At 45.4% G+C, this 16,351-nt stretch overlaps 1 protein-coding gene across 2 annotated transcripts; it reads left to right on the top strand.

Moving 5' to 3' along the window:
- The first annotated feature begins 6,724 nt into the window (after window positions 1-6,724).
- On the top strand, window positions 6,725-12,080 carry LOC120711953 (protein phosphatase inhibitor 2-like). 2 transcript variants are annotated; one of them, XM_039997626.1, is made up of 6 exons: window positions 6,753-6,905; window positions 9,085-9,139; window positions 10,083-10,124; window positions 10,407-10,522; window positions 10,619-10,786; window positions 11,495-12,080. In XM_039997626.1, the coding sequence occupies exons 2-6, from the start codon at window positions 9,135-9,137 to the stop codon at window positions 11,701-11,703; spliced, it is 540 nt and encodes a 179-aa protein (XP_039853560.1). In that variant the 5' UTR covers window positions 6,753-6,905; window positions 9,085-9,134; the 3' UTR covers window positions 11,704-12,080. The 2 variants fall into 2 exon arrangements, with proteins under 2 accessions (XP_039853561.1, XP_039853560.1); XM_039997627.1 differs by lacking the exon at window positions 10,083-10,124 and having other exon boundaries at window positions 6,725-6,905.
- Window positions 12,081-16,351: the final 4,271 nt, after the last annotated feature.

Raw genomic sequence — 16,351 nt, 5'->3', positions numbered from 1 at the left:
CTTAGTGCTTGGTTGGCCACTCTCCATAAGGACCGGTTCATAGAGCGACAACCTGGGACAACAGCGCTACCACAAGGCTAGAATGGGATAGACTTGGCGTAATAATTAGATCTTTTTGGTTTGGAGTAACTTACCTGCGGGGCAAGAGTAGTAAGCTTCAATGGTCCCTGCTCCTCCGGCTTGGTCTGTGCTACGTGCTTGTACCCCTGGAGGTGGGCCCCATCGTCGCCGACCTAACTCTCGCGGTTACGCCTTACCAACGAGATTCTTTTTAAAGGCCTCGTAGTGAGTCACTGGCCATCTCACCGAAGGAAGTGTGATGAACAACTGGCGTAGCTCACGACTTGTGGGTAAAGATGTGCAACCTCTGCAGAGTGTAAAACTGGTATACTAGCCGTGCTCACGGTTATGAGCGGCCCAGATCCTCCTTTTGATTAGTGAAGTTATCTCCTTCCGACGAGGGAGGTGCTTCTCGGGGTTACCTTGGTGGCTTGGTCTTGGTTTGGTTCTCAGTAGTACCATAATTAATTCTGATTAATTACTATGTAACTGGGTCAATGGTAATTCATCAACTCGTAGTAAATAGCTTTAATAAAATTTTGCTAACACTTAAAAGCTAATGCAGTTGAGTCAGCCAGCCTAGAGCCTCATAGTTTGTGCTATACTTGTTGAGTACAAGTTGTGTACTCACTCTTGCCTCTTCTCTACTTTTCCCTCTTGGCTACGCTACTGCTGCTCAGTTCCTGCCGACACGAGGGAGTTCGTCCAGCGCTACCAGGACTACGAGGACTTCTAGGTGCTTCGTCTCCCAGTCGACGTCCCTGTGGCGCCCTGCTTCAGCTTCGGAGAGCTTTATCGTATTTTGTACTTCGCTTCCGCTGTATCAGACATTTTTGTCATTATTGTAATAAATAACATTCGTATTCGTTTTATTATGTCTTATTCGTGATATGTGCTATGATATACTGTTCATTCTGTTGTATATACGTGTGACTTGATCCTGGCACGTATATGATTGCTCGGTTTATGTCCTTTTATAAACCGGGTGTTACACTCGGCCTGCTTATCTGAAAAAGGTACAAGAGAGTCAACAAAGCTCAACATACAACCAGTCGACTAATGTGGAAAACTACTCACATGTATCAGCAACAGGAGATTTCTTGCCCTCCCCCCCCTCAATTGTAGGACTTTCCGCTGTGAGAACAGCAGAATCATCCAGCCGATTGTCATTCTTCGACGGGCTGGGGGGCAATTGAGTAATGCTATTAAGGGAAGCGAAGATAGGGTCCTTGACCGTATCATCGATTCCAAGAGCACCAGGGTTGCTATAAAGCAAAAAAGTACCCGACACATCAGTACAAAAGCAAAGAAAGCAAATACAAGTAGCCTATCAACAGCTACACTTACTGAGAAGATTGGTTCAACACGAATTTCTTCGGCTTGACAAACTTTGGGACACCACTTAGTCCCGAAGCACTCTGCCCCCTGGCAGAACCACTCTCCCCAAACTCGCTCGGCACAGCAGGAGTCGAGGCGGCCGGGCTCACAACAAAACTCGCTGCCTGCTTCTTGGAAGGATAAGGGGGTCTATCAAGAAAAGAAGTGTCAAAACAAATTCAAGCCGTCAGAAAGTGACAGTTCGTACTCACCTATCACTGCTACCAGCGGAGGTGGCCCTCCGCTTCCGCGTCCTTGCCGATTCGACGGATTGTTCGTCCGCCGCCCCTTCTCGGACATCTGATGTCGTCTGACTAGCCGACGGACCTGCACAAGAACCAACGTTGATTAGTCAAGAATCCAATAGTTCAATTGGACGAAGATGCAAGACAAAAGAAGTCAAATGTACACTTGAGTCAGTATGCGCCTCGGGTACAACGTCGGGTAGCGGAGGCCTACTTTGATAGTTTTCGGGATTAATCTACACGAAAGACACCAGATCAACTCAACTACTCGACAAAAGTACTCGATACCTACTACAATCGACTACTCGAGGAAGTACCTCCCGAGGACGCCTTCCAGATCTGAACGTCCCAGAAATACTAGGCTTCCAGACTACATTCTTTAGTAGTCTGTCAACCCGACCCTTCAGATCAGCCTCGAAAATTCTAGCACGAGTATATCGGGTGGGATCCTCTTCTCCCGTATACTGGAAACCAAGATGAACTCGTCGTTGCAGAGGTTGAATCCTCCGAAGAGTCCAATGCACTATCACAGAAGCACCAGTAATCCGATGATCCGCCTTCAACCTCTCAATCTCTCCGAGGAGAAAATTGACCAGATGCGCGCCATCGCCCCTGGAGTTCCAACTCGGCTTCTTCACAGGGGGCCAGGAGTCCGAAGAGGAAGAGAAGAAGAAAGATTCCTAACATAGAACCACATCTCCTTCCAGTCGATGACCTTGTCACTCAACTTGTATGAATGTATCTCAGTTTTTTCCCCTAGCAAAACTACAACCCAGCACCCCCAACTACCTCTACTTCAGAATCATTGGGATGGGGTTTTAGATGGAAGAAATATTGGAAAAGATCGAAGTGAGGCTCGATCCCCAAGAAAGCCTCGCAAAGATGAACAAATATGAAAAATATGAAGGATAGAGTTAGGGGTCAAGTGATGCACTTGAACCCCCCAATGGTGAAGAAGGCCCCGGAAGAAATCAGAAATGGGAAAACCAAGATCACGAAGAACACGGGGATGAAAAACAACAGATTCATCCACCCCTTCATGAGAAAAAGACTCTCCCTTAGATCTCCGCCAATGGATCTCGGTTCGGGGTTGAAGAAGATGCTCCTCTACAAGACCGAGCAATAGGAATCGGAACACTTACTCGACTTCCACCCATGGGTTTCCGCATCATCTCCAGCAGCTTCGCCCGCCTTCCCCTTCCCAGCTGATCTCTTGGGAGCCAGGGAGCGAAAAGAAAACGATTCTCTCTTGTCTCACGCTCGGGGGCTAGCAGTGGCTAGTTTCTCACGGCACTCGGAGGCAAGAACAGATGAGTTAGCGGCAGCGGAGCAAACTAAGCCTGGAAACGTGCTAAACCTAGGTATACTCGAGCAGTTAAATAAGCAGAGCCAGTGGCAGTTACGGCAAATAACAAGAAGCTCAAAGGCCGTGCGCCAGTTTCAGAGTTATTTCAGCCAACAATTCCGGAATTCAATCCAAAGGAAACAAAGTCAACACAAAGAGAGAAATCTGCATTCAAAGATTACATTCCAATAGAGGAAAATACAAAGATCTGAATGATCATACTACTCAAAAACCACTCAATCTCTACTACAAAACAGAGGTGACAGCCCTAGGGCTGATACAAAGATATAAATCTTGTTATTCCCAAGAGAGAATAATTCAGAAACACTCAGGGAAGAAAGGCTTGTTAGCAAGAAGAGATGCATGATTAGGAACATCACAAATCCTCTTCTTGCATCTGCTCTTCTCCTTGATATGTTTTGCAACAAAAACAATGCCATCTCTGCAGAAGCCATCGAGGGGGGAACCACCGAAACTTCCACCCGAAGAATGGCTCCAACAGACCGCAAAGGCTTCTGACATGGCTTCCACCATCAGCCCACCAGGTACAAGACGACTAGGATGGATCAGCCTAGAGAAGCAAGGCCGACGGCCACGAAGATAGCAAGTGTTTTTGCTGCTCGCAAATACTCTTCTAGCACCTACAAAGATGAACCGACTACTCCCATCAGGAGGTCGAGTACTCTCCAGCGAAGAACTCCACTTGGAACTCATAGCTACAACTAGAAGATTGAAGAAACAAGTGCCATAGACCCTGCTTAAATAGAAGAAGTAAAGGAGCCGCAGCACCCCCCGTGACACCGAAGGACAAGGAAGGTCACAGGCGAAACAGAAAAGATTCCATTGTAGTACTCGCCATGTGAAACCCACGAGTACACAGTACACCACAGAGCCACCTTTTCAGAAGATTCACCGCAGTACTGCTGAGTTCAGAAAGATTGCAAAAGACATGACACGGTTTTTCATATACTTAACCCCAAATCACGAGATTTGAATTCAAGGCTCGGGGGCTGCAGGATACGTGTCATAAAATGACAACTTTTTTCGAAAATGATTCAAGCCTCAAATGGAAATTGGAAAGACCCAGAAGACTGAGTTGACCCTCAGCCCAATTCGTCAAATCAAACTAAGGCTCGAGGGCTACTCCATATGGAGCGCGAGTTCGTCGCGCACCATATATCAAGAAAGAATTCAAGACTTAAGCACCTCACAGTCTCGCGCGCAGCCGAAAAAGCACTCGGAAGACTACTCGAAGCACTCGATGGACTCCAAGAATAGACAACCGGCTCCAGAAGCACTCAAGACTCTCGTTGCCCAAGCAATGAAGTCCAGAAGCTCTCGAAGCACCCGACGAATGTTTTCAGAAGCACTCGACGCCTGCAGGACTCGACTACGAAGAGCTCGGGGGCTTGTCAGACCCGGGGCAGCGGGACTGCTCACAGGTGTGGAATATTCTAGAGTAGTGAGTAGTACATGGATATGCCCTACCTCTAATGTATCTACCCGAATAGGAGTAGAACTAATCGGTGTACTCAGGAACTAGTCGAACTCCTCGGACTAGGATCCGAGCAGAACTCGACTAAGACTTTCCATGTAACACTGTTCCCCCAGAATATATAAGGGCGAATAGGGACCCCTCCAGAGGGGAACTAGACACATCGAACAACACCTAAGGGAATACAAACCACCACACAGGACGTAGGGTATTACGCTCCCGCGGCCTGAACCTGTCTAAATCCTTGTGTTCCTTGCACTATCGCGTTTTGATCTCGGCAAGTCCCTACTTACAACCACTCTCCTCGAGATACCCCTCGGAGAACCCGACAGTAAAACACCGACACTAGCTTCTCCAAATTGAGCAACATATTGGCTAATGTGTTCCCAAGTCATTCTATTATCATCACCACTAATGTTTATGAACTCGGGAACATGCTAACTAGCAGGGTAAGGAACCAAATCAAAATCATCAGAGTATGACCTTTGATACAAACAGGTCCTACCCACGTCTAAACCAAATTTAGTTTTGAACATATTAGCCAGATCTTCCATCATCCTGGCAAGATCGGCTTCATAATTTCTACTTGTGGATGTCTGCGTGCTAGAAGCTAGACGACTAGATGACGTGTGATATGTGTGATAGGATCGGTAGATGCCATCGTCTGTACCGAGCTAATGGGTGCACGCTTTGACAAATCATTAAGCACATCCACTGACAGCGGTGGAGAAAAAGGGTGCTCGTCGTATGCCTTTGTGGTATAGGGTGGGTCGAAATTCGCTAACTCGCTTGTTCGTCGTGTCGCCGGGCATGACGGTTGATCCAAAAATGAATCCACCAAGTATGCATAGGATGATGAGTTGATGACCTAATATCTGACAAAATAAAATCAGCAACACCAGTGCCATCATGACGGTTGAGTGCATCCTTAGGGTGGGAATTGTTTGATCAAACCAATTCTCTTTTTAAGATCGGTTATGTCTAATCATGAAGCAAAGCAAGCCTAATCATGGCGACCGAATGGATCTTGCAAATCCACCATACACGGTTACACACATCATTAAATTTGAAATTAATAATGATCAACCATCACAAGCCACAAGAACCCAATTGCAGTAATCAAGACAAGCATCAACCATGATGAGAAGACGGATCCCGATGCTGAATCCACAACTAAACATAAGTTGAACTTACGGTCGACACCCCACTCCTGGGTCCCACAGCCCCCACCCTCTTTTCCCTTCCCTTCACCTTTCTCCTTCCTCCTTTTCCCCCTCGGATCCATTCTGGGGCCCCTTCCCCTTCTCCTTCCCTCTTCTCATGGCGAGCTCGAGGCGACAATGTTTATTCGGAGGTGGCTCAGTGTGGCTGCGCACGGGGAGCTCCACACGTGGCGCAGCGGTGGGGGAGCTTTGCTTGTCGCACGGCAACACTCCCCAGGCGCTCCCCCCGGCTTTTTTTATTTTTGGATGCAAAAGTTTTTATAATAAAATTCCCTATTTTTTTATTTTGAATGCAAAAGTTTTTCTTCATAACTTTTTCAATTTCTTTTCTCAAAATTTTGTCTTTCCAATTTTTTTCTCATGGTAATTTTTTCCATCTCTCCAATAAAAAAGTTGAAATGTTTTTCCAATAAATTTTGTCAAAAAAAGACAAAAAAATACTAAAAACGAAAAAAAGATGATGCCCCAAGATCAACAGTAGAGAAGGTCTCCACATCTCGTAAATTAGCACACCCCGAGACGGATCCACATCTAGCCTTAACATTAAAATTGGGATCGGCTTGTTAATCCTCAAAGACTTTGCGGCCAGCAAATTAAGTCATAACATGCAAATCCAAAGCGCTGCGAGGAGTAGAGCAAGCATCTCATCTACTTTTATTATAGCCACCACATATGTTATCTCCACGTAATTCGATCTCCAATACAGCTTCCTTATTATCATTTCCTTTTCTTCCTCACAAGTCACCACTTTACCATAGGATAATGCAAATAAGAGCGCCGTGAAGCTAAACTAATAAAAGTGTGGTATGGGTTTTTTGTACTGAATTAGTATTAATATAAATTTTTGTCAAATTGGACCTTTGACACGAAATAGAAATTGAAAAAAAAAGCGATTTCCGGTTCACTGCTAATTAGTTCGGTTTGGCTATTGGCTTCCGGTTCAACCCCGAGTCCCCGACCCGACGCGTCCGCTGCGGCGCGGTCATCCCATCCCATCCCATCATGGCATCATCTTCCTTCCTCTCAGGGAAAAAAAGAATCTATTTCTTTCCTTTCCCCTCTCTCTCTCTCTCTCTCTCCCGGCGGCGACGACTGGGCGAGCCGCTGCGCCCTTCGGCACGTACTCGCCGGGCCATTCGCCGGCGGCGAGCGCCCACCCGGTATGGCCGCCCCTTCTCTTCCCTTCCTGCCGTGCGAAACGGAGCAGCCCAAACCCTAACCTGAGCTATTTGTATTCGGATCTGGCCCAGCTACAAGTATACGCATGTATTATTATACCTACCAGAACTTCGATTCTTTTGCAATAATTATCGGGTGTACGCCCATGTCCTATACTGGGTTCGGTCCTGGGCACCATCTGGGTTAGTAAACAATCTCCAATGCTAAAGTAAAAAAAAAATGAAGGGGGGGCTCCTACTGCCCAGAAACTCCATTGCATTGCAAGCAAAGGAGGAAGATGAGGAGTAGAGAAAAAAAAAGAAGCCCCCCCCCCCCCCCCCCCCCCCTCCAAATTTCAATCCTGCCTCTGCCTCTGAATGCACAATGTTCTATTCATCGTTCCCAAGCTTGCACAAAACCAAAAAAGTAATCTTACTTGCGTAAACTAGAATACAGTGTTCTTATGGCGTCGCCTAGGCGACAAGGCACTCCCCTGTTTTGGCCCGCCTAGGCGTTTTAGCCCACCTAGGCGTCGCCTTAGCCCGCCTAGGTGGCTAGGCGGTGGTGACTCGCCACAACTCGCCTTAACGCCGTAAGAACATTGCTAGAATATGAGTCATCTCCTGTCCCCCATCTTTCACCATTGCTGTAACTGGTACTGTGAAAAATAATGATCAGTGATTGGAAAGATATTAAGGATGACTAGCCAAGCCAGCCAGTTGATGGAAATGATGGTGCTATATGCTGGCTTGGACAGAGCCATTCCGGATGAAGAGCTTGAGGTGATGACTAATAGTGCAGTAATTTTGTTGCTCTAGCTGCTATTTGCTCTCTGAAACTAGCCATAAGATGCTACCAGTTATTCCTTGTACTGCAAACATGGCTTGGTTTCATGGCTGCCCACAGTTGGAGCACCAGGCCAATCACTTCATGATTGCTAAAAATAAGCCATATGTTGATGAGAACATAGGGGAGAAAGGATCCTTCATAGATCCTTATTTTTTAAGTGCAAAGAAACCATGTGTTGCCATGAGACAGGCACAAATCTAGGACCCTGGTTTATGTTGGATTTGGATGGGAAAAGTTTCTACCACTGAAAATTATAGATTTTTACTAACTCTAGTAATTCTGTCTTTCTAATTTCTGAATACAACAAGAGAAAATCGAGTAGCCCTGTATTGTTCAAGTTAGTTAGAACCGATGCTATACAACTTATTCTTAGAAGATTATTTCTTACCTTCATTTTAAAATTCTGTTACAATAGCACGCATCACATCCATTATACATAGTGATTTATGTATTTTTGGTGCATCTTTCTTTTGACAGTCGAGGTGGAGAATTAGTAAACATAGTACATGCAATCTTCTTCTATATTCAATTTAGTCATGTTTCACTCTCTTGCAGACAAAATATGTGTCGTGCGATGTTTACTAATCTATTGAAAATTTAAGATGAATATACTAGTTTGTTGAAATCTTGCAACTAGTTGTGGTAGCTAACAATCTTCAGTTTCTGTCTCTTAGTGTGTTCATAAGCACCCATTGTGATACAGTTACCATAGCATACATCGGAGTGACTAGACAACCATTCTATTGCATATGGTACAGGTCGCCGTTTGTTTCAAATGTACAAGTGCATGTCACATTATGTATACATTTTCTTCAGAAAATCAAAAACTTAATTACACGATCTGACTCACCATGTGTTTTGATTATACCAAGAATGAAAGGATACAGATTATTTACTGATTTAATAACATATTATGGCATTCTCATCAATTGGGCTAGTTGTGCGTCAACTGTCATTCAGATATTTTTTGGCTGAGTTATCTTTGTACCTTATCAGACATTGCTTAGATTAGTGGGCTTAATATGAATAATGTATTCCCTTGAAGTATATTTACAGATTGCTGTTTCAATTGTAACTGTCATCCAATGAGTAAAATATGGATTATCCACTTAGGATGATAGTTGATATGAAACATGATAGATATAAGGGATATGGTAGCACATGCTTTCCTTGTTCGCATAAATGCCATTGTTAGCTCATATGTTTATACCTTGCCTGCAACTATATCATGCTCTTTGACATTATTTGTATGCATTTTTTTTATTTCATCAATGAAAAATTTAAGAATCTGTATAATGATTTATCTAACTTCAGCATATTTTCTGTGTAAAGGTTGCACAAGCATCAATACTTTTCATCAGTTGGAGTTAGAAACTTCAAGCATGAGGTCAGGACTCCTAGTTTATCTCTGAGTTTCAAGTAACAGACAGTTTTTGGTGTCTCATGCTTATTAACAAATTTATAGATAATTCAATTCACGTTTTCCATATTCGTTCTCGTTAACCTTGGGTTTTAATCTTACCATTTTGTAAATAGTATCAGCAAAATTGTCTGCCAAGTTCTTACTATATATTGTCATCTGCATGTGAAATATGACATGCTAAATCTCTCTTCTTTCTCTCGCATGATCTATTTAAGACACAGCGCTTTTGTTTACCTATGAACACTTGACTCTTACTATTAGACTGTGCCATTGTTCACAACTTACATCAGGCATACAACTTGCATGGTTACTGAACTTGCGCGTCTATGACCATATCATGTTAAAATGTTTATCCATTTTGGAATGAAGTGTATACTTATTGTGATGGTTTCTCTCTACCCCAACTCAAAAGAGTGTTTAATAGTGTGCTGTTTGTTATCACCATTTTTTCCTCTTATGTTTAGTGCTTCCCTTGCCAGTGTGCATGGTGAGCTTGATAGTATTGTAAATTTTAGAGAATTATGCGTTAGAACTTCGATTGCGGCCTGGTTGTCATGTCCAATTAAGATTTGTTATGCTGCCAGTGTTTTTTAATCGATTAAATGCGCAGTTTATTATCACTATTTTTCTTATGTTCGGTGCTTCCCTTCCCAGTGTGCATGGTGAGCTTGATAAATATTGTTAAATTTAGAGAATTATGTGTTGGAACTTTGGTAGAGGCCTGGTTGGCCTGGTTGTTATGTTCAATTACGATTCATTATGCTGTCAGTGTCGATGTTTTTTTAATTGATGAAATCAGTTACATTGCTTGCTTTTTTTTTTGTATTATACACTTGAATGCAGAACTTGTTTTAATTTGAAAGGACTTGCTCATTTGGTTTCTCCTTTGTGAATGGTTTGAGTTCAGAATTGAGATGATGGAAACGAGACTACTTTTCAGCCTTGTAGGGTAACAATACTTTATTGATTCACACTGCTTTTGCTAGTTTTTACAACCTTATGCTCAAAACTGGAATGATCAGTACAACTGAGACACGTAAAATAGCTTGTTGAAATTTGAAAATAAAAATGCTTGATGGACTTTATTGTTTGTTGTAATCTTGTGATGGCACTCCAGGATTGAGCATAACTCTTATTACATACACATAGCACAAGCATGATACAGCCCAGCTGCTGGTTTGCGGATGTTTTCTTGAAATAGTCTTTGTTGATTGTCAACGTTTCTCTGTAGCTCTCGCCATGTGAAGTGGAATGAGGACAATTTGTATGAGATTGAATCAAACAAACCAGTGAGGCAGAAGATAACAGAGCCAAAGACACCGTATCATCCTATGATAGATGATGATGGTACATATATCGCTACTTGTGTTGCATAATATATTACCAATTTAAACACTCAAAGTGTGCATACAATGATTACTAGGGTCACTGTTTGCTTTCTAGGTTCCCTATCCCCAACACGTCCTTTTGACAAATGTCTCGATGAGACTGTCCAGGCTGAAGCTATATTGACGGCCTTAAATGGTGTGGCTTCTTCAAGCAATAACAATTCAAAGGATGATGGTTGGGCATCCTCAGATGATGAGACTGATGCTATGGAACAAGAGGATGGTTAGTTTCTTGCACAACACGTTGCTCAAATTTTCTGTTGATTCTTGACAGTGTAGTTAAATGGAAAAGTAATTGAGGTTACTAGTGGAAAGAATATATTTGTTTTGTCTATGTGAACTGCGCGAAAATAGTTGGTCTTGAAAGATTTATGTATATATTAGTTAAAGATGGCACATGTTCAGTTGGTAGATAGAGTAATTTGCACTTCAATTTATTTCAACAAGTAGAACAGTGAAATTCCATTCTGCTCTAGCTTAAGTGACTTACATAATTGATCCAGCTAATGACTGCTAATGACTACTCAAGACAGCTATTCTCAGCTTTCAAGCTTTTGGGCAAACTTCTCATAGTTCTTGCTATTCCTTAGATAAGACAAATGTCATCTTAGAAACCAACACATTTGTAGGGCACGCACAAGTATTAAATACTGTCATTATCTTTATGATGGTCGATTTATTATTACTTGCTCTATACATGGAATTAGGATGCAAGTGTGTAGTTCGGCCACACATTAGTTCATGTTTATCCCATCTCAGTTCAATCAAATGAGTTTCGGGTTGGCCAGCCAAGAGAAAAGAAATCTTGCACCTCTACTTGGTAATTGGAATACATAATTATCCTTATGTAGTCCCAGATGTCTCTACTGGGAGTCTGGGACCTTTTTTTAAACTTATTGGAACATACAGTGATATCTTGTGTTTCATGTAGATCCAGAAGCTGACACAGCAAGGTTGAGTTTCAAGGAGCATCGTCGTGCACACTACGATGAGTATCGCAAAGTTAAGGAACTGATGCGCACTGGGTCCCTTGTTGAGGATGAGGCTGATGAGAATAACAGGGTTGATAATAGCAGTGAAGGCAAGGGTATGGGGAAAGGTGCCGCAGTTGAGGACAGAAAACCCTCAGCGCAAACATGAGAGTTGAGATGGTCCTGTTCTCTCTGTTGTTCACTAAGATAGGCAAAGCCATCACGGCAGCTGAAGCTTGCTGTTTGGCGTATGTTGGATCCATGGTTTCGGGTTGGGTGGTTTTCTGTAAGCAAAGCAGCTGTTACCTCCTATTTTGTTTTGAGGTGCCGGTGTCCCTAAAATGGCAGTGCTGACTGAAAATTACAGTGGAGTTGCCTCCTTGCTCGTTATTATGCCATTTAGTGGCTCTTTTACATTTCCAATCAACGAATATGTTGTGGCTAGAGTGAACTGCTTGATGCTGAACTCAGTAATGTGATCGTCGTGAATAATTGTTTCTATAAGAGAACTCATTAACGTGATAATCGTGAATAATTGTACACTGAGACCATGGCCTAGTCCTTTGATATAATCTGTGATGATTTGGAGTGCTTTTTACTCCCTGTTTCCCAAATTATTAGTTGTTTTATCTTTCTAGATTCATAGATTTTACTATGCAACTAGATATAATATATACGTAGGTGCATAGCAAAAATTATATATATATATTTAGAAAAGTCAAAACCACTAATAATTTAGGACGGAGGGAGTAGCAGTTATTGCTTCAGCAATCTGACTTTTTTGGCGGTGTGTAGCACGTACAGTTTGGCAAGTGCCAAATAGGCATCTGATTGGACTGATTTGCCCCTGTTGAGTGTTGAAAGTCGTAGCACTAATTTTTTTAAAAAAAAATTATGCAAAAATATCTTCAGATTCGAATAATTGGAATCCCAGATTGGACTCTTTACCTCTAGGCTCTAGCCCCACAAGGATAGCAGTAGGGTGCGTTTTTATTGAGATGGAAAGAAAACTTCCATTAATCACTCTGACGGCGCAAATCGCTGGACACTAATACAGCCACAGATTCAGGTATCGTCCTGCCACAGAAAGGACTAGATTTGCATCTTAAACCCAAGGCACCTAGTGTATGAGCAACAGCATTAAAAACCCGAGGTCAGTGAGAGACGGCGCTAACAGTAAAGTCATACAACCTCGCCCTGATCCTCCCTAAGCATTTTGCCAAGACGTGATCTATCAGAACATGATTCCCTGATGGCTTCGGCCACAATTACAGCATCAGTCGAGAGCTTCCGAGAAAATCAACTGTAAACCATAACAACTGCAATAGCACATGGTAATTACAACATGGTATCTTCACATAATAATTACTATAACCTCCGATTCATTTTATTTGTCATTTCCGACAAGCAAACTGGACTGATTGCAAGCCAAAATTCATGTCCGTAACTTCAGATATAATTAATGAACCGGACATAGTACTTCTTTTATTGTGCTAACAGCCAGGTGAAAACAACAAGTGTTTTTGGTTCCTGAGTTTCTGCATACATTTTCATTCTGCATATATATGTAATGCATATTAATCCAGTCAAGTCAGACGTTCAGAATACCCAAGATAATATCCACGATGAATCAACCTTAGGATGATGGAAACTCATGCAGCCTGAACCTATGCAATAGCCAGAATTCAGGAACAAGGAAAAACACAAAAGGAAACATAGGTAGTACCGTAGTAATAAGATAGGCCTCCTTCAGATGTCCTGCCAAATATAGAGAAAGGTGCATGTAGAAAGCAGTTCACACGACAAAAAAAAATACTGTTGCAGTAATAACAAGCACACCAAAGATAGCCAAAAAAAAAGGCTGCATGAAGGACAGATAATATTATATTGTACCATACTCCATGTTGACTACAAATCTGTGATGTTAACTGGAATGATCATTGCATTCCACACGACCAGTAGCAAAATTTAAGGGACAGGACAAGGTGACCAACCCAATATTATGCCTCTTGTTTTCGTGACAATATCAAAATTTTCAACAAACAGATTAACAGAACAATACATTGCAACAAGATCATGCGAGTATAATTCAAACAAACTCAGCATAAAAGAGGATAAATGATACCGATCACTACGATTGTGACTCTGAATCTGTACATGCATTTAAAAAGATCACACACCAACAGCCGCGCAGGCAATATACTCCATTCTGAGTTGGAACCAGTAACAAAATTAAACCACTGAGACAAAATAAGAGGAAGGTGACTTGAGAATATCTTGCTCGGGACAATTCACCAATTTGCCACCATTCCAAAATTGTTGCTAAACCATTATACCTTATCTGTTTCAGTATAATATCAAAATTTCCAGGAAATGGAACAAATCAGGATAATTGGTGCATTATCATGCAAGGATCGATCAGGAAAAAAGAAACTGCATAAGGATGGTAGGAAGGAGCCAGTCAGTATGATTTGAATCTGTACCGCTTGTTGGCGGTGACAAGTGACATGGTGAGAAACAAACAGCAGCCATAAAAGGCTTGCACAATATCCACTAGTACTTAATCTGATCAGAACAATACGCATAATATCCACTAAGAATCAATCATCATAGTATGAATGAAACGGCACAAGTCATCTGCTCATATATGAGACGAGGAATGGGATGAGTTCAGGACCAAGGCAAGAACTGGTACGATGGCCTAGGAGGGCGTATGGCAACAACAGCAAGCTATCAAGCGAAATCAGAAATTCAGAATCAATGGACCTTGATCAGTGGATGCTGCCGGCCTGCCGCCGTCTAAAGCAGATACACGCCGTGGGCAAGCGAGATGGTCTCCTGCTCAAGCTTCTGCGCGGCGTCGAGCTCCCGACGGGCGGAGGCGCGCATGACGTGGAGGCCGGCGTGGATGCCGGGAAGATGCTGGTGGTCAAGCAGCAGCCTGATCGCACACAGGTGGGCCCGGGACTCCTCCACGGAGTCGCACGCCTTCTCGGCGCAAGCCCTGGCGTCCTGGAGCCCCCTGAGGCCAGAGCGCTGGTGCTCGTCGCCGCCGAGGAGCCCGGAAGCGCCGCCGTCAATGGAGCGCGGAGGGGCGGCCGCCGCAGGCGCCGGGCTGGCCGCGGCGGCGCGGGCCGCGATGAGCCCGGCCGCCGCCATGAGGGACGCGGCGACGGCGAGGTCGCGGGACACGTCCGCGAGCGCGACCTCAGCGCGCGGCACCCAGGCGAGCCAGGCCGGCACGTCGGCCACGAGATCCGGCGTCCCGAGGTTGCCGAGCACCTCGGCGATCGGCCCGTGGGCGCGGGCGCAGCGGCGGGCCGCCTCCTTCGCCCGCTGCTGGACGAGCACCTTCCATGCCTCCTGCGCCATCTCTCTCCCCCCCTCTCTCGCTCGCGGCGGCGCTATCTCCCTCTCTCTCTCTCTCTCTCTCTCTCTCTCTCTCTGGCCGGCGGCGGCGGGTTCTGTTTCTGGAAGGCTTCGCCCGCCGCAGTTGGCGGCGTGGCGTGCTCGGGAATAGCCAGGCTGGCAGAGTGGACCCCACGCCCGTAACGAATTATCTACCCAAGTGCCCAGGTGAAAATGGGATTCTGCTCTGAAGAAAAAAATGAAAATAGAACGGAGCGGCGGTTAAAACAATGGGACCCATCATGTCAGTGTCGGCAATTGGCGGTGAATTCTAGCAGATTCTCGCGGTAAAAACCCTCCTACAAATTTGCTCTCCTCCTCCTACACGAGCGCAATTGGACTGGAGAGAGGAGGAAGACAGAGAGAGGGAGAGGAATGTCAAAGAGAAAGCATGCTCCCGGTGCGGGAGAAGGAGCCATGGAGCGGAGGAGGGAGCTGGCGGCGATGGCGCCAGGAACCCTCCTGACGGTCGCCGTCCACACCACCTGGCTCCTCCGCACGGCCGACTCCGCCCACAGGACGCTCGGCACGGTCGCCGAGACGCTGCGCGCGCTCCGGGAGAGAGCGAAGCCCGGCGGCGGCGCCGACGGGCTGTTCGGCGGCGCGTTCGCCTCCGCGCTCTTTGACGGCGCCCTCTCCGACCTCGCCGGGATCCACGCGATCCACCACAGGGCCGCGGTCACCTACAGACGCTACGCCGTGGCCGGAGGACGCCTCATCCCCGCGGACGGCGACGGCCGCCGGGCTCCGGACCCGGCGTTGGTGGCGGGGCCGCCACAGCCGCGACGCCTTCTCCCACGCCAGGGACGCCAAGCGGAAGCTGCGATCCGCCGCGTCGATCGCCCGCGCCGTCGAGGACGCGGTCCAGCTGTTCCGGTCCTCCCCAACCGGGTCCCCCGAGTGGACCACCTGGACGTCGGCAGCCCTGCGGCTCGCGCTCCACGCCGCCGTCAGCGCCGCCCTGGCCCTGCGCGAGCTGCGCCGGATGCGCGACGCGGTCGCTCTGGAGTTCCACGGCGCCTGGAGGGTTCTCTATGGCTAGGCGCGGCGCGCGCGTGGGCACCGATCCATCTCCGCAGGCCAGGACGTGACTTCTCCTCTAGGCTCTCTACCCAGATATTCTCTAACCAACCGGGTGCTGCGTGCCAAAAATTGCTGCTGCTCGCTTGACACTATTTTCACCGTTTGTGTTTGTGGAGGAATTGGATTACAGTCATGTGAATGCTGAATGCCATCGTTGCATTGATCTGTCATGGTCGTCAAACTTGAAAGAACTCTTGATCGATTTGGTTGGAGCATGTTTGCTCGTTTTGCTAATTGCTGATGTTGTGTGCTTACACCAACGTTCAGTTATCAGTTTGTGATGCACAACTTCAGATGATTTTACCAGTAACAACAGGCATTTGTGT

The sequence above is a fragment of the Panicum virgatum genome, chromosome 6K (genome assembly GCF_016808335.1).
Source record: "Panicum virgatum strain AP13 chromosome 6K, P.virgatum_v5, whole genome shotgun sequence".
NCBI lineage: Eukaryota > Viridiplantae > Streptophyta > Magnoliopsida > Poales > Poaceae > Panicum > Panicum virgatum.
The sequence above is the reverse complement of the archived record's forward strand: the minus strand, read 5'-3'. Positions and strand labels throughout refer to the sequence as shown.